This window comes from Dermacentor andersoni, chromosome 10, assembly GCF_023375885.2.
Source record: "Dermacentor andersoni chromosome 10, qqDerAnde1_hic_scaffold, whole genome shotgun sequence".
Taxonomy (NCBI): Eukaryota; Metazoa; Arthropoda; class Arachnida; order Ixodida; family Ixodidae; genus Dermacentor; species Dermacentor andersoni.
The window spans coordinates 134,425,152-134,443,733 of NC_092823.1; the positions used below are offsets into that span (position 1 = coordinate 134,425,152).

At 46.3% G+C, this 18,582-nt stretch overlaps 3 protein-coding genes across 4 annotated transcripts in view; 2 read left to right on the forward strand and 1 right to left on the reverse strand.

Moving 5' to 3' along the window:
• The window catches only part of LOC126545156 (uncharacterized), a 65,930-nt gene that overhangs the window by 22,171 nt on the left and 25,177 nt on the right, over positions 1-18,582 (reverse strand). The window lies entirely within an intron of this gene.
• Positions 2,269-6,241, forward strand: LOC126545165 (uncharacterized). Its single transcript, XM_072284858.1, has 9 exons — positions 2,269-2,315; positions 2,400-2,454; positions 3,262-3,582; positions 3,962-4,258; positions 4,565-4,687; positions 4,784-4,932; positions 5,097-5,274; positions 5,490-5,776; positions 5,952-6,241. Exons 2-9 carry the CDS (start codon positions 2,403-2,405, stop codon positions 6,117-6,119), a joined length of 1,575 nt encoding a protein of 524 aa, XP_072140959.1. The 5' UTR covers positions 2,269-2,315; positions 2,400-2,402; the 3' UTR covers positions 6,120-6,241.
• Positions 14,593-18,582, forward strand: part of Art3 (arginine methyltransferase 3) — a 36,689-nt gene continuing 32,699 nt past the window's right edge. The window contains exon 1 of one of the 2 annotated variants that reach the window (XM_055078258.2): positions 14,593-14,902. In XM_055078258.2, coding sequence (XP_054934233.1) covers positions 14,669-14,902 — 234 coding nt within the window. In that variant the 5' untranslated portion in view covers positions 14,593-14,668. The remainder of the gene's footprint in view (positions 14,903-18,582) is intronic. The other variant, XM_050192916.2, reaches the window with a different exon arrangement.

The window sequence follows — 18,582 nt, forward strand, 5'->3', positions numbered from 1 at the left end:
GCGCTCTCATGCGTATAGCTTCCGGGTGCTAAACCCTTAGGCCTTGGCTTGCGGGCATGCAGCGATTTGTGCATTACTGTCGGAAGCGACAACAGAGACGACCCAGCCAAGAAGGTTGGACAGGAGCAGTATGGAAATTTGATTGCGTACTTGCAAGCAGGAAACAAGCAAAACCAAATAATGCAGCAAGAATCGCAGATTACTTGCACGGCGCGCATATTTTTTTTCATGCGTTTACATTTGTTACAGGTGCATTTTACTTGTGAGTAAAAAAAATGAAATTTCACTCGTGAGAAAGCGCTGAAACCCTTTTTTGTTTCTTCTGAAATTATTGCCCCACTTCATAAATATGAAATATTTTATTGTAATATCACAGAAAGGATATAAAGAGGCATCTGGACTGGTAGCTTATAATCCAGCAAAAGAACACACCTGAAGAAATAATACGTGAGAAAAAGAGTGCGCGAAAGCACATCCTTTGAGAAACGCCCAAAGAAACAGAAATGAAAAAAAAAAATATGCGGATCCGACGCACTGTGGGAATCGATGTAAGCGAAGCTTTCTTTTCTGTTGCTTTGATTGACGGTAATTAGCGGATTATGAGGCACGCCGTAGTGGCGCACTCCGAATTAATTTTGACGCCCCGTTGTTTTTCTGAGTGTACTAGTGTTTTTTGTATTTCCCTTCGGTCGAAAAATGGATGCCGCGGCCAGGATGATTTTTTTACGACCTTCACTTCGCTTTATTTCGAATACGCAGTTGACGTGTGACCGCTTCCGTGGTGACGAAGGTGGGCATATTAGAGTGTTTTAGTTGAGCGTATTTACGCTCCGCTAAGCAGTTAAGCGGAGCGGAAGCGCGAATGCGCATGCGCCGTCCGCTTAGCCGTAAGCGGGATAGCGGAGCGAGGAACACGGTCCGCTTAGAAGCTGCCTGAGCGGAGCGTGCCGCGCAGCACTTTGGCTAGCGTTGGCGTCCGAACGCATTGGATTGGATGCCGAAAGCAAGCGCGCTGGCTAACACGTGGCGTTCCCCAAGACGGCGCTTTATTTTCCATTGGATAAAATGGACCGGTAACGCATTACAAGCGCACGTCTAGATACTTCATGGAGAAACAAGTTATATATATACATATATACGTTTTACGGTATAAGAGTGATCATAAAGTGTTTTTATTTTCTTTCATTACCATGAATTTAGCCAGGGGGCGCTGCAACTACGAAAGGTCCGCTCCGCTACGCTAAACGTGCAACTAAAACGTGAAAATCGCCCGCCGCTCCGCTGTGGCTTAGCGGGGCCGCTCGGAGCGGAGCGTACCGTAAAGACGCTCAACTAAAACACTCTATTAATGCAGCCCTGCTTCCGCACGCCCTGCCTAGGTTGTCCGCTTTACAAATTTGCATGGTACTTATTTTTCAGAAATAGTACGCACGTGCAAGCACGTCTTGCACCTTACTTTGAAATTAAGAGTGTCCCCTTTGCACACGAGCGCTGACATGTCTATGGTAGCAGGGTTTCCTCGCCTTAGCACGCTGGTTTATGGTAAGGGCTGCAATTTCTCCAGTGCTTTGGGATGTGTCTTCTTCTTCTTCGTGATTTGGGAGAGGGAAAATACGCTCAATTCTGCAGCCCATATGGGAGCACGGCGCGGCGGGATGTGTCACGGATAATTACAGCTGTCAGGAGGCTAGGATGTCGACGGGCAGGAGGCTCCAGAGGGCATTGCGCACATTCAACGCGGTACAAAGGTCCAAACTAGCTTATCGAGTTGTCGTTCCTCTCTCTCTCTCTCTCTCGCTCCAGTCTTGTATGACTGTGGTCACGCTCTGATCTGACCCCCGATGGGGTGTGCCAGACAGCATCGGAAGCAGCAGTCGAAGGAAAAGCAAAGGCAAAGTCGAAGGAAACGGCAAAGAAAACTTCGCTTTAAAAGTGCTATGGAAAGCAAACCAGTGACGAATCCTTTCGTTCCCGATAGCAGGAGGTGATAGAAATAAAAGGGGAGGGGGTATAGGTTGAGATGAGGAGGTACTTGCCTCGTCTCCCCCAGAATATAGAGAGAGGGGATGTTAGCAGGGAGGCGGGGACATGAAGGGAGGGCTGGCGCTTCTTTTGTGCCCTCACCAAACACGTGCCTCGGGTCCTGGCCAATGAAAAGGCACGTTGCGCCAGGCCTCCTTTCTCACTGGAGAAAGAAAAAGCTCGCGCGGAGGATCACGGGAACGATCACCACGTGACAGCGGGAAGGTCTTCAAACAGCGGAGCGCATCCGACTCAGTCTGCAGGCAGCTTTCACCGAGGTCGCGCACTCTCCAGTAAGCACGAGGTTTATACGTGTGTTAGTTGCTGCTGGGTTCCAGGTTGAAATTTGTTGTAAATCCATATTCCTTTTCTTGCAGGTCATGCAGCCTGTCCTAGTCACATTCCATGCCATCTTGGTGGCCTTCGCCCTGGGTAAGTCAAACTATGGTGTTTTCGCTACAAGTTATTCTCACCTACGTGGAGAAATGTGTGCAAGGAGAGGCTCGGTCTGGCGTTATTTGTGGTACCCTGTAGCCAATGAATGTCCATAGCCACTGTCTATCCTGCGCAACTGTGCTTTACGTGCCGAGCAAGTAACGCACGCCTCGTACACAGCATTCCGCGATGCCGCCGACAAAGAATGATGGATGCTATATTTTACTGGAAGAAATAATAGCCTGCGAACCGTTCATGCAACAGGAATCGCAAACAGTTCCGATTTCGTTTTTGTTACCAAACGTCGGACAAACTCGTCGGCTATATCGTAAAAAGCGCTGACATTTGCAGACCTATGTGTTCCGGGAATCTGCACCACTCTGCTGTTCGTCTGAATAACGAAATTACTTCAGGTGGGGTGGACCTCCATGGTACCTCACCCCAAGCTAAAAATGACGTGAACCATTTGCAAATGCTGCACATGCGCGAAATGTTTTATTTTCCAACTAGAAACTGCAGGCAGTTCAGCTGTTCAAACTAGTCTTCGGTACGAACCAATTACTCTGGGAGGGCCCGCAAATGCTCGTCGCTGTCCTTGACCGCTTTCCTTAGTCCTTTGTTTTTCAGTTGAGCAGTTTAAAACGCGTCCCTACTCCACGAAAACCTCGCGAAAGCATTCCACCTTGGGAGAAATGTAGTCGTGTGGGTAAAGAATAATAGTCTTTCTATTGCAAATCGTCATTGGTTGTTCAAGGGAAGTGCAGAGCCTCCGCGTAGCTTAGGCTTTCTCTGCTATTTCCGCAGGAGCGATGGCCAGCAATGTGCCGCCCAAGGCGCAGCAGATGCTGGCTTCCATGATGCCGATGGCGCCGCACAAGCATGATGGGCGACCCAAGCCGCAGCAGGTGGCCACGAGCGCCCTTGGCGGTGGCTTGATGCCCGACTGGGCGCGCCCGTCGGCGCTCTTGCAGAGCATCGTGGACCGCGTCCGGGGCAACAGCAAACCTTGCGTGGGCGCTGGAGGAATGGAGACGGGCACGTGCATGCTGCACTTCAACTGCATCAACGGCGGCGGCGTTGTCGTCACGTCCGGCGACTGCTTCCAGGCCACCGTCTGTTGCAAGGGTGAGCGCTAAGCCGACCTCATCGATAATCAAACATGGCGGAACTTATGATTAGGGCGAACTCCTGGTATCTTCCCTCTGAGATGTGAGAGCACGATCCGCCATTTTGCACTTAGTGATGCTTTTAAAGGAGTTGAGCGGATTTTCGCTTGAGATGCCGTTAGCACACACGTTTTCAGATATTGTGATAATGTGGCAAGTTGTGAGTACAATTCGGTGATGATCGATTGATTCAGTTCATTGTAAATATGGTCTGCTGGTGCACGAATCACAATTCCATAGGTGCGTGGATCCATAATACCACCCCGAATCATTACTGCAATTAAACATTGCGTTATAGCTACTGTCTCAGCACGCGCTAAACCGTGTTTCTCTTGCAGTTCCCGAGCAGGTGAACAGCGCTGTGTCGTGTGGCGGCTCTATCACTAACAACATGACGTCGTTCCGAAACCCGGACTTCCCGGCTGACTTCCGGCGTGGAGGCATGTGCAGCGCCGAGGTCACCTTCGGCCGCGAGGTGTGCCAGCTGAGGCTAGACTTCGTGCAGTTCTCTCTGGCGCCGCCCCGCGCCACCGGAGCTCGGGCTGGCCTCTGCGACGACGACGTGTTCACCGTCGCCACGGGCCTGGGAAGCACCACGTACCCAGCCCTCTGCGGACAGAACGCCGGACAGCACAGTAAGCAAGCCCATCAATATTTCCTGATAAGGGCAGTACACTGCTGTAGACACCAAAATAGCGTGTTTGCACATGCGCAGTATGCATGCGGGCAGGTCGTGTGCACGATAGGTATGAGCAATAAGTTCTCGGGAATAAGTCGTTTAGATATTTCTTTCCGAAAGTTATGGCGCCGGATGTATAGTGCAAACAAAGCAGTAGTAGTAAGTTGTAACATCTAATCGAAAGCGGGGAGCATTGCTGCTAATAGTGACGCTGTGTATTACTTTTGAATGTGTTCAACGACATGCCCTGTTCTCTGCGTAGTGTACGTCGACGTGTCCGAGGCAACGCGCGCTGTCCTGAGCTTCAGCATCGGCAGTGACGTGCCGGTGGGACGCAAGTGGCACATCCGAATCTCCTTTGTTCACTGCCTCTCACCAGTCAAGGGTAGGTTGAAAGTGCACGCTTAGATTGGCGCCGGAGCACAATCTGCATTTCTCCGTGCGGTTCTGATGACGTTAACCTGTTTATTTGAATTCCCAGCGCCCGACTCGTGCCTGCAATACTTCACGGCCCCATCGGGAGAGTTCAGCAGCTTCAACTTCCAGCCGAGTGCCCTAAAGCAGCAACTGATCGCTGACCACAAGTACACCGTCTGCTTCAGAAAACAGCTAGGCTTCTGCCAAATCACTGTAAGACGTGCTTACATTTTGATGCATGCAGTATGTGTTGGATCATCACATCGCTTTACAGTTGTGCTGTTCCACGTCTTTGCGCTGTCCGTACGAATCACTTAGCCCTACTCAGTCTTTACAACGAGTAAGCGCTTCATCGTCTGTCGTCTTGTGTGGTGCAGTACAGCCCGAGCGAGCCGACTTCCTTCCAAATGGGCGCCGGCACTGAGCCTCTGACAGGAGCTAGGAGTTGTGAGGACGCATACATCTTTGTGCCCAGCGGCGCAAACAGGGCCTTCGTGGAAGACGTGACCTCTGACCGATTCTGCGGACAGGGATTCCCGGGAGGAACCATCAGCTGTGAGTATCTATGTCCGCATGCACTCAATGGTGTCCTTCGGAGGTCACCGGTCTGTACCGGTTCTTGTTCATTGCCACTGGTATATATATATATATATATATATATATATATATATATATATATATATATATATATATAGTTTCAATATGCACATGGATGTACTCCTTTGTCCAGCGGCATGCACAATGCCAATGACGCCATTCTCCTTTTACAGCCGAGGTCCTGCCGTTTACGGTTTCCGTGGTGACGTCGCGTCCCCGTGGCACCACCAGCGGCGTCGGCGCCGGCTTTGCCACTCGCGCTTTCGACGGTGGCGTGAGCGTCAGCCACGACGGCCGCCATGGAGTGCCCCCCCACCACCAGATGATGGTGTCCCACCCTGCGCTGACCATGCACCAGCAGATGCAACAACATTTGGCAGCCCTTAAGCCCGCCGGAGCTCAAGTCGGCTTTGTCAAGGACTCCTTCTCGGTCATCAAACACGTGCCGCACAACCTACAGGTACGCTGAAGCATCTTCTATTTTAGCCCGTTTTTGGCATTGAGTGCGAAATTATCAGAACGTAGCGTGGCCGTCGGTACACTTGAATTAGCTCAAGCTTTCTGCAACTATCTGCATTATTTGCGAATGTTCGGTGCACTTGCTCGGCTGTAACCATCACTTTGTTCGCTTCCAGAACAAGCCTCTCCATCCACACATGTCTCTAATCACGGTCGTCGAACGGCCCGACCTGGCCTCCGGTCCCGGAGTGAAAGAACCGCCGCAACCAGTAGAAGCATTCGAAGACTCGAACCCTCACGTGGGTGGCTTCCGTGTTCGTTACCTCATGAACCACTGCAGCTGAACTATCTCGTCGTATCGGCTTCCCTGGTGATGGCTCAGCCAGGGCCTTGTGCAATATCAACTTTCGGACAAGCGTGTGTAAATACGTTCTGTAAATAAATTTGTACATTCTGTATCTTTTTGGATGGACTTTGTCGTGATCTGCAACTCCTAGGAGCCTGAATATGCTCAACGCCAGGCGACCGCTGGGGTTGAGTACCTCAAGATCGCCGAGACCTTGACACTGAGCGATGATAATTTAACGGGTTGAGACACACAGCGTCTCACCCGTTAAATAACACACCAAGAGTAAAATGTAACATTCGCTGAGTCAATGAGTCTGATTCGAAGTGAATCAATTGCATATTATGCACTCAGTGAAGTCGTACATGGCTTATGGTGGTTAGCCGCACTTCTAACCCATCGCGCTTACAGTAAGAGATCGTTCGAACACAACGGCACGTGGCATGACACAGCCACGTAGTAAGATCGCGTGGAACGGCAGGTGTAGAAATAATGTCAGGCTCCCGACCCAATCTGCGCAATTCTTTTTATTGACCAGCTACAATTTTGACGGACTACCGATTTCATGCTCAAAATTCAAGTGTGGTATCACCTAGTGTCGATGGCTTTCTCGATATACTTTGGCCGACATTGGAACGGACATTCTACACTTCCATCTAATCGCTACAACGGCGTAAAGTGAAGAAGCTTGGCCATTTCGAAAAGTATATAGGGTTGTGCGAACGTACACAGAAAGCTCTGGCAGGCCCAATTCACGGGGGAAGTATTAAGACGTAGAGAAGGACAAAACATTTCGAGCGGAGTGAGAGACAGATAGCAAAGAGAGGAAAAGCAGGGAGGTCAACCAGACGAGCGTCCGGTTTGCTACCCTACACTGGGGTGAGGGAAGGGGACCGTGACATTAAAGTGGAGTTCCATAGGCGATGATCTGCGTTGTTCAAAGAGCCAGTGCATGGTGGACGCGCGAATAGAGCAGGCTGCGGGTGGGAGAGTTGCAAGCACTGGATTAAGAGCATCCAGTAGTTGCACTTCGCGCTGATGCAGTATGCAACTTGCTGAAAAGTACACGAAGGGTATTTATGAGGGGCCAAAACAACCACTTGCTGGTCTTCTCCGGACAATTTATCGGGAATCAGCGCTGTGGACTCTACCGCGGTGCGTTGTATTCTTTGTGACTGGCTCCGGCTGTGGCATCGGTATAGGGAGTAGATTCTTATTCCAGGTATAGCCACCCGAGGTAGGAAGCTGGACAGTGGGTACTCCACTGCTGAAGGTAGCCTCGGAGTATAAAAAATAAAAACATTTATTACTGAGCCTTTTTATAACATTACTTGTGAGGAGGCTCAGGAGCGCGTGGTGTGGCCGGGAGTTTGTGGCCCTCGGCAACCCTCGGATGGCTCGGTTGATGGCTACTGAAGCAATAGAATGGACCATCTCGTTGCCTGGATGGCCCGCGTGCGCGGGCACGCAGATGAGCTTAATTGGTCTGAGGGGGGTCTGACGATTGAGAATTTTCCGTGCCCGTTCAGGAACTCGGCCTTTGGAGTCACTAAGGATAACCTCGGCAGCGGTGGTTGAGATGGCGAAGGCTATGGCAGCCTCCTCCGCACTATGGACGTGCGCGCCTGTATTGTGGCAGCTGTTCCGATAACCCGCTTTTCCGCTAGTGCGTATGCACCTTTACTTCACTTTTAAAACAAGGAACATCAAAGAGCTCCGCAGAATCGACGGTGACTCAATAGGTAACCACTATTAATAGTGATGACGGGCCTGTGTATTCTGCTCTATATATTTAATGAAATGTTCGTTAGACCATTTTTTGGAAGTGTGTCTTGCGGATTTTCCAGAATTTGGTTTGCCTATTTATCCGCCTATAGACAAAGTGTCAATTGACTCGCTTGCTGCGTTTCACTTAATTAAGAACTTAGGGGCTTCATCGTTATGTGGACCTGGATAATATCAATTTGAAATTATTAAACAACACTGAAATGTCCTGTTAAATTATATTCACTTTTTTCGCAATCTCTAGCCTGTGACCACTTACCCAGCGATTGGAAGGTGGGTGAGGTTGCGTCATTGTTTAATTCCAATCTTCGCTCAATTATAGACCTTTCACTAACTAGTATTCGATAAGATATTAGAATGCATCATCTATAAAACCTAATTATTTTTTCTAAGCCAACTCATTCTTCACGCCAGGTCGGCATGGTTTCCAAATATGATTTTTTTGTGAAGTGCATTTAACTTGTTTCCTAATGATATTTACACCGCTCTTGACAATGTATACCTGATAGAGTGCATATTTTTTGATTTTTCCAAAGTGTTTGTCCTTGTCTATCACACTCTGCTTTGTTTTAAACTAATTAATTAAGTTAAACGCCAACACTAGCATATTAGATTGGACTCAAAATTTATTGCTAACAGAGCACAATAAGTGGCCCCTAACTGTGATTATTCTCCTAGTTCAGTTAACTCCGACGTTCCACAGAGTCCGTTCTCGGGCTCCTTCTTTTTTTTAATGTATATGAGCGATTTGCGTAATGTTCAGTCATCCATTAGGTTATATGCCGGTGATTGTGTAATTTAGCGCGTAATAACCCAGAAATGTTTTTTCTGAGAATTTAAGGCCTGGAGTGCGTTACAAAACTGGTAAGTTAAATAAAAATACAGAAGTGCGATGTTTAGATATCTGTAACTGTGCACACACACACAAAAAAAAAAAAAAACAGATTTCGCAGTTATGCAAGGTGCATCCGTTAGAGCATCGAAAGCGGAAAGGTTTGCTATATTAATTTACAGCTTACGTGAATTTGTTTCAGCTTTTACAAGGGCTTTTCAAAAGTTTCACTCACATATTACTTATCAACTTCAGGGCTGTGTGCATGGAGTTTGCACGCTATAGATGTATTATTAAGTTTAGTTAACGAAGTTGTGATACCATATTTATCTCTGTAGCCGAGCTACAGAGTTCTAAACTTGAAATTCTGGTTTCTTAAAAGCTTGCGATCGTCAACAATTGTTGCAAAAAAATTTGCAGTCGAAACAAAAAGCTGCTTCCTACAGTCACTAGATTTTAACTTCTAGCTTTAGATGCTACAAACCTCTTCAAATTCGGTGCATTGTTTTCCGAGAACTATTTTTCCGTTCCCATGTGCTTAGATAGGAGCCACCAAGCTAAATCTTCCTTTCAATAAAAAAAAAAAAAAAACGTAAGTCAATGAGAATTTCTCCAAAAGACCCTCCTTTTTATAACATTTGTGGTTCTGTGCTAGACGAAGTAACTTCATATATGTATGTACAAGTACACACAACCGTTAAAAATCTTTGCTGGCAAAATAACAATAATTATGTAATAAATAAAGCTAACAGAATTTTATGTGACCGACATCACAACTTTTCAAGGGCACCATCATCACTAAAACTAACACTGTATAAAACATTTGTATGCTCTAAGTTGGAATATACATGTGCAGTGTGGAATACAAGTCACGAGTACCTTATCGACCAAATTGAATGTGTGCGGAACATATGCACTTTATTTTATGTCATTATTTTCGTCTTTGAAGTTGTCATCTATGAAAGCATTCTTACAACTTCCTAACCGTGTCTTGCGCAGGAAGATGTCCCGTTTATTGTTATATTATTAAATCTTCCATAATGAGGACTGAGTGGTGAACTACTACTAAGTGAGCCATCGTTTCGTTACGTGCAGACCACAGCCAGAAAGTAGCGTTCCTTTTCGTAAAACTAACTTGTTTGTTCTTTCTTTTTCACTCTTCATCCCGAAGACAGCGACTGATTGGAACCACCTCCAACTTCAACGCCATTAATATTTCTGTTTGCAATACCGTTGATGACTATTGTACGCTGTAACTTCATCATGTAACTATGTACTTCAGGTCTTTCTTCACCACTCCCTTCTGGAACGCCTTCGGGCATTCCAGAAGGGAGAGGTATTGAAATATATAAATAAATTCAATATAAAAGATTAGCACGAAGTTTGTACACGAAGACACGGTGCTGCAGAAGTCTACAAGCACTGCATAACAAGAATGTTGCGAGGTACTGATAAGATCTTGACAGGGTGAGGTAGGTCTTCACCGCAAGGATCAGGAGACGAAGGCGGGAATCGTGATGATGAAAAGTAGACAGAATGTATTCGCTTAAGCTGTACATGGTTGTGACAACCGGTGGAGAGGTCCCCAAAAGAAAGAGTCATTCACTTCTCGTGGTCTTGTGGTAGTCGAAGTCTCCTTGGGGTTGCGCCCATGGAGATGTCAGTGCCTGCGCGTTGAGTGCAGTCTTGTGTCACCTTGTGAAGTTGGAATGTCGACGGCCTCCTCCTATTCGTGTCTGGCTGATTGCCCTGAGCTACCCGTGTCAGCTCAGGGCGTGGCAGGATCCATAGGGGTGACGCTTTCTCGGGGATGAGGGCAATTATCTCGATCCGGGAAATCGAGCTGAAACGTTTCCCACACTTTTCCCATTTCAGGCCGATCATAACAATATATAGAAAATTAAGGAACCATTCCATTCTGTGAAGATGGATGGCCGGCAGCCAGCGTCCGAGCGCAAATAAACTCGACCCCACTCCGCAATGCCGGCACGCCTAGGGACAAACGCCTACAACACTCGCTAGGTGGTGGTGGTAACAACTTTATTTCGTCAACAGAAAGGATTTGGTTGACTTTAATGGGTTTCCAGGGTGCGTGAGGTGGCCGTACGATCAGTTCCTCTAGTGCCACCTGTTATGGTCGTGAGGCCCTGTCTGTCGGCGACTTCCAAAGCCCAGATGACGGCCTGCAGTTGAGCCGCCGGGTCCGAGCTGGACACCGCATCCTCACACTCTTGCTCGTTCGAGAGTTGCCATTCTCTTTTCGGTTTTAGATTGTCGCAATCGAATAAAATGTGTTTTAAATCTGCCTTTGTGACCCCGCAGAGGTTACATTCGGGGGTGTAGACTCCTGGGTAGGCCTTGGAGTATACATAGGGGTTGGGGAAGGTGTTAGTTTGTAGCTTCCGCCAGGCCACTTGTTGATATTTATTAAAGCTTTTGTCCGGCGGCGGGAGCGTCCTTCTGTTGTTTCTGTAATATACAACACGCGCTAAGAAACCTCCTCCGCAAAAAAACCCACATTTTCTCTCTCGCGTCTGCTCGTACTCGAGCTTGCGCACAAACGTCTGGTGACCCCTCAAATGAACGTCTCGTGCTTGGTGCCGCACACGACGTCTTCTGCGACGATCGCTAATGGCGCCAGAGTACCGCGCGTCGTCTGTTCACTTCTTTATCTTTCTTCGGTTACTGCTTTGTCTGCATGTGTCAGAAGTTTCTCGAATGTTATCGGCAGTTCTATCGGTTGGCTGTTTTCAAAAATCAAAGCCTTTTTGTAATGTGTATGCGCGACGCGAATTTGGCTGTGCTTTCTCAAATCCACGCGGGCACCATCGATTACCCTGGAACCTTTGAAAAGTCATGTACAAAAAGTCGCCGCGCTTGCCCCGCAGATTAGGTTTTCAACAATCGCCGACTCTGCTCACTGCTATCGCTGGGCTTCAGTGTTACTTGTTTTGCAACGCTTCGCTCCGTTTGCAAAGTGCTGCACGAGACAGATTGTCCGCGCAAGCCAATAAATCGCGAGATGAAAACACGTGTAGAGCTGCACTGAAATTGCGCATTGAGGAGTATCATAATCGTCGGTGAATTTTTTCCACGAACTTCTCTATTTAGCTTGACCCGCAATTGCTAAGGTGTTGGGCTGCTAAGCACGAGGTCACGGGATCGTATCCCGGCCACGGCGGCCGTGTTTCAGTGGGGGCGCAATGCGAGAACACCCGTGTAATTAGATTTAGGTGCACGTTAAAGAACCCCAGGTTATCAACATTTTCGGAGTCCCCCACTACGTACGGCGTGCCTCATAATCAGATCGTGGCTTTGGCACGTAAAACAATGCACATAACTTGATTTTTTTTTACAGCGAAGCTGTTAAGGGCTACTTTCCCCACTATTGTGTCCGCGTGTAGAAAAACATCCCGAAGGCAGTGCAATGCCGGGCCGACCCACGGCGGAGGTGATGCAGGCATTAAGCACTCCCCATACGTGGGCCGATCCCAAAGATACTGCAATGCCAGGTGCAGTTCGCTTTTAAGGGGCCCACATACACAGGTTCGGTGGTCATCCTTCTTCACATGGTGGAAGCTTGGGCACCGAATTTTTTATTTAGCTTGCATGTATAGCGTAATGCCTGTGTTTGTAATGGGAAAAACAGTGAGACACGTGCACAATAAGGACGGGAGCTCGAGTTATGAAAAAAAAAAAAAATAGGGAGAGAGAGGGTAATTACAAGTGCTGCGCTCATCCAGCCAGAACTATCAGGTAAATAAGCTGAAGTAAAATTGAAATCCAGTCCACTTCTTCCCTTCGTCCACGTGTGCATGTCTCACTGGCTTCCTGCTCGTTCACAACTACGTACCAACTCGCCCAGAAAACATTGTGTTGTATTATACGGCTTGAACACAAGAGCGCTTGACCGCTTGTGCTCAATTCCAATTAATTTCAGAATGCTGTATAACGTTTAGAATACACATCCCTCAGAAATCTAAGCGACTGTTTCTTTTTTGAGGAGCAGGAGCAGTGCGTTCCAGACAAGTAATATTTAAAAGATCAATGGACACAGAACGCACAATTAAGTTCCAAGCTGAGCTTGTAATGAACCAATATAAACTTTGAAATGTTCACTGAAAAATGTTTTATGCTCTTCCTATGCTTTTGTAGCATTGCTGATTGATATGTTTATGTTGTCTGAATATTTCCAATTGGGCCAGTTCAATGCCTCTGTTACAGTGACAAATGTTCTCGACGCGATAGATGAGAGGCATCAATTTCTGTCGGTGCATATAAGTTATGAGAGAACATCCACAGTGAAGTTCGATGACGTAACCTAAATCTGGATTCACTATATAAATATCAAGCGTTTCCGGATGCTGAATGTATGATTTCTCGAGAAAACCAGCTTGGCAATCTTGTATCAAAATGGAAGAGCTCTTAATAAAGTATTGCGAATAAAATAAGGTCTCCAATGGCGTGAGGACCTTTTTGAATCTACTTGGAGCAGATGTAAAATGTGAACTGCAGTTCCTAACTATGTTCACATCCATGCGCTAGCCACCTCCCCCTCCCCCCCCCCCCCCCCCTTCACGAGCGATAGACCAGTAAATGAAGGCGGTGGTCGCGCCTTACAGTCACAAGTTGCTGGTAGAAGGTGACTAGGTCTTCGCAAAAGATGGATGAAAAGTCTTCCTCAGCAACCAGCCGGTAATCAGTGGTGGATAAAACGCAGTCACATCACATAAGAGAACATTCGTAATTTACACAACAAAAAAACCCGATTGGCATAGCGTCCCGCCAGTTGATTTTCTCGAAGCCTGTGTGAAGAAATGGATTGCAGAAATTTTTCTTCGCCAACAACACACATTTGTAACCTAACATACATCTTAAAGAGGTTTCTGTTTTTGAATAAGTAGTTAATATTATTGATAATAAAACGAGTATGGTCTCTCATCTCGGGTTGATTATTCTTGTTGATATTCGTTGTTATTCTGCTTCTTCACACGCTTTCGATTATTGTTCATGTTTTTCAATAATTCGCATTACCAATAACTTATGTATCCAATTTCCTGTTATATATAACCAACTTCCCTAATTAATATTCTTATTGTTCACATGACCGCGCTTCTTTGCTGTTTTTGTACAATAACCCTACCTATGTAATCATAGGAGGTCACCCAAGCATTTTTTTTTTCAAAACTCTGGGTCCTCCTGTTGTAATACTGCTACCATGTAACTCCAACATGACTGTTGCAATAAACTTGACTTGACTTCATCAAATTTCTATCGTGAAACTACAAATAAGAATAATGTCACGCTTATTCCGTGGCCGCCTATGCTGGGAACGCAGCTCTTTTGCCTCTAGCAATATGGCGGCTGCAGGCATAAAGTTGCACGCAAACTCTATTAATTGTTTTCGCACATTATTTTGAAAATTTTTGCGGTGCAAAAATGAGCCGTAGCAACATTGCGGCACCTCCGTGGTTTTCGTTTTTCGCTTAGCTTTTTCCATAGAGTTAGTATGCTAGCTCTACGAGTAGCATACAGCAATTTAGCTACCAATTTAGAGGGCGCTACCCTATGAAGCATCGTCATGTTATGAAGCGTGCATTTGGACACTACTAGTTGGTTTTTAGTCGCTCATCCAGTTAAAATAGCATAGCCTTCGAGATTTGTTCATATGATCTGTACCCATAGAGTTGTACCCATAGAGTTTCATATTAGTATTTTTAGAAACTCTATGATCTGTACCATACAGAAAGAGCCGCCGCTAGAATGCAGGTTTGGACACCACTTACTCAAACATATTGCTTGATTTAGTGACGTCAATAGTGGCCGGCTTCAGGCTGTCTTTGGCTTGGCTGTGAGAGTCTGTTTACAGTTATCGCGAACGAGCGGTGAGCGGTCTGCTGGCGCACGTGGGTTTACTTGTACACTCGATCATGTGTAGTACGATGTCCGATGACGAAAACGATGCGGCGTGGGACAGCGCGGAGGAATTGGAGACCGAGCGCGAAGACAGCGCGTGCCTGTTCTGCGGCGAAGTGCGCGCTTCACCAGAGCTCGTGTACGAGCACTGCGCGCATGACCACGCGTTCTCCATCAAGCATGTGGTTGAACGCTTGCAGCTGGACTGCTTCGGGTACATCAAGATGGTCAACTACGTCCGTAAACACGTGCGTAAATTTGGGCTCTCAACACGATGCACGGATCACGGGCCTGCACCAATCGCGGATGTTGAAGCTTGCAATTCTGAAACATCGCTGAGCACGAAATTCTTTTCTTGTCAGTTTATCGTAACATCGCAGTGCTGTGTTCTGTTAACCTGGAAACACGCGAAGCAGCGATGAGCGATGAAGGACGACAAAGAAAAAGACGTGCAGACACACTCAAGCTTCGACATTAAACTATTTTTTTTATGCGCCTGGCATAACGCACGCACGGACAGAATGTAGCAGATAAATGAACAGGCTATAATGCATAAAAAAAATACCAACGCATTACTTATCAGAGTGCACGATTGCAAATGCTACCACTGTGGCTCCGGTGTTTTGCTGCTGAACACGAGGTCTGGGTTCGATTCCCGGACATCCACAACGGCGTTTCTCACAGCCCCTTGAATGAATGAATGGGTAACTTTAAACCTAGTCAATCAAACGTTTGCGCTGTAGTGTCTGTTTTTCTGGTAACTCGTGTTCATCTCTACCTACATGTGTTTGTGACTCGGTGTACATTAGCTTCTGCCATATGAGAGCATCATTGAAGTACTGAAGGATCACTTCATCAAATGAGCACTGCAGCTTCTGTGCTGTTTAATGCAGATCTATAACTACAGCCATACATATATGACGATCTCCAAGTAAGAAACAAGGAGCTCCCAAACCAAAACAACCTCTTTTAATACTTACCACATAAAGCCAACGGACAATGAAGCCAAGGAAAGCATCAGGGAAATTAGCTCCTTCTACCCCACTTTCAGTGCAGAATTCCACAACCGCACACTTCAAGCAAATTGGTCGATCTTCCAATAAAAAATCACCGACCTTGCTACTAACCGCATTCCAGTTATTTCAGCACCGACTAACAGCAATAAACCTTGGTTCACAAAAAAATTATCAACTTTAGAAAACAGGAAAAAACTATTTTTTTGGTCGGCAAAGCAAACCAATTGTGCTGTGGCCTGGGACAAATATTACAAGACAGAGAAAGTTTATCTCTCAGCTATACGCTGCGAAAAACTCTCCTTTTTCCATGACACGTTGTCTTGTGTACTAAGCACTAACCTCCAGAAATTCTGGCAATTTGTAAACCCAAACCACCAGATGCTACCACTATCGCCGACCATAACGATATAGTAATCCCCGAAGAAGAGTGTGCCGATGCATTTAACCGCGTGTTTTCATCACTATTCACCACTGAACCTGATGCTCAGTTACCTATACCACCGTCACCTGTGCAATCTGTTATGTCACCCATCGAATTCGCTGAACATGGCATAACGACAATAATTGAAAAGCTAAAACTCTCATCGCCATCAGGGGCGGATGGTATTAACTCTAAACTGTTAAAAAAATACCAAACTCATCTGCGTATCGTACTTTAGATTAATCTTCTCACAGTTTTTATCCTCCTGTAGCATCCCCGTCACCTGGAAGAAAGGGCAGGTCGTTCCAATCTACAAATCTGGTAATAAAAACTCACCTCTTAACTGCAGACCGATTTCCCTAACCAGCGTACCCTGCAAGATAATGGAGCTCGTAATTTTCACCCAAATTATGCACTTCCTCGACACTAACAACTTCTTTCACCCATCCCAACATGGTTTCCGTAAGGTTCTGTCGTGCGAAACGCAACTTGCTATGTTTGTCCACGACTTACATGTTAATCTCGATGCTAACACCCATATCGATGCCATTTTTTTTTTATTATGCTAAAGCATTTGATAAATTACCTCACGAACGCCTAATACTCAAGCTTTCCCAGCTGAACCTGCACCCTAACATCTTAAATTGGGTTATTGAATTTCTCACTAACCGATCACAGTCAGTGCATGTCAATAATCACACCTCCGCGCCCCTCCCTGTAACATCTAGTGTCCCACAAGGTAGCGTTCTAGGCCCCCTACTTATTGTTATTTATATTAACGACCTTCCTCGTAATGTTTCCTCTCAAATCCATATGTTTGCTGACGATTGTGTCATCTACCGCATAATTACTAACGACTCTGACCACAGTATATTACAAAATGACCTAAACAAAGTGCAAGACTGGTGCAACAACTGGTTAATGACCCTTAACCCCAATAAATGTATAGTAATGTGCTCCACTCACCGCCATCGGCCCTTATACTCATCGTATAATATTACTAATACTACCTTAGAAAAAGTGGACACATTTAAATACCTCGGCCTCACCCTTTCATACGACTTAGACTGGTCTGCTCATGTAACGCGCATTACTGCCTACGCTAACCAAACACTGGGATTCCTAAAATGCCATCTGCGTCATGCACCGCAACATGTCAAACTACTAGCATTCAAGATGCTCGTACGCCCGAAAATTGAATACGCATCCCCCATCTGGTCACCACATCAAACTTACCTTATCAATGCACTTGAAAGAATTCAGAATCGTGCGGCAAGATTCATTCATTCTTCGTATTCTTACAACGCTAGCGTATCACTACCAAAAGCACAGTCCGACTTAAACACGCTGTCATTCCAGCGTTGCATTGATTCATTAATCCTCTTTTATAAGTTTTATTGCAGTTTGCTCCATCATGCACCATATGTGTTGGCCCCACCCCCTCGACAGGGCATTCCTTGCAAGTAACCTGTCCACGCAGCTGTACTACAACCTTCTCTGCATCCTTCTTTTTCTGATCATCAACCGACTGGAACGGCCTGCCCCGTCACATACCCGAAATCACCTGTTCATTGACGTTTGCTGATACGCTTAACACTAATATTCTTCATTGAACTCATGTGGCCACTAATTAGAATAAACATTTGTAAACCCCACCCCTTATGTAATACCCCCATTGAGGGGTCGTTAAGGAAATAAAAGTGAAAAAAAGATAGCTGTAGTTGAAATTGAAATGTAGAAAATAATGAAAGAAAGGGAAGTGTAAGTGGATGAAAAAATAACTTGTCATTCGTGACGCCATCATGCAAAAAAGGATGTTCTACATCAGCCCTGCGTGGTTCTCAGTAGTGCTGGCTAACACTCAGGGCTAGATATAGTAAACATAAATACCCAAGTTAGTGGATGGATTAGTAGCCATAGCTGCAGCACAATCGGTAGTTCAAGCCATGGAGGAAAGAAAAAAGAGGAGGGAGCACACTGTAATGCAATTAAAATTGAAATCTGATGGGCCAGTAGTGGCCTAACATGTGATCGCCTGTCAAAGTGCGCGGTTGGTTTTAGTGTTCTTTGCAGGCAGAGTCAGGGCAGGGGGTAGCTGAACAAGCACGCACGGAATAAAAACTACTGGCAACCAAACATCTCAGCAAATTTCGATTCTTGCTACGTGATCGCGATGCAAGAGGTCACGTGTTGGGCCACCACTGTGGCTTCTCAGAGCTCTTGCTTGCCAAGGCTGGCTGTGTAACGTAGTGCTCCCTCTTCTATTTTTCATTCCTGCATGTGCAACGCACACGTGATGCGGAAGTTGTGGGTTTGGCTCCCACCAGCGACAAGTTATCTTTTCGTCCACTTTCAGTTTCCTTTTCTTCATTACTTTCTACATTTGCATTTCAACTACAGCCAATTTCCCCAATGCTTTCCTTGGCTTCATTGACTGTTGACATTATGTGATCATGATTAACAAAATCGAGCCCCTCGGTTCCCTTTCTTC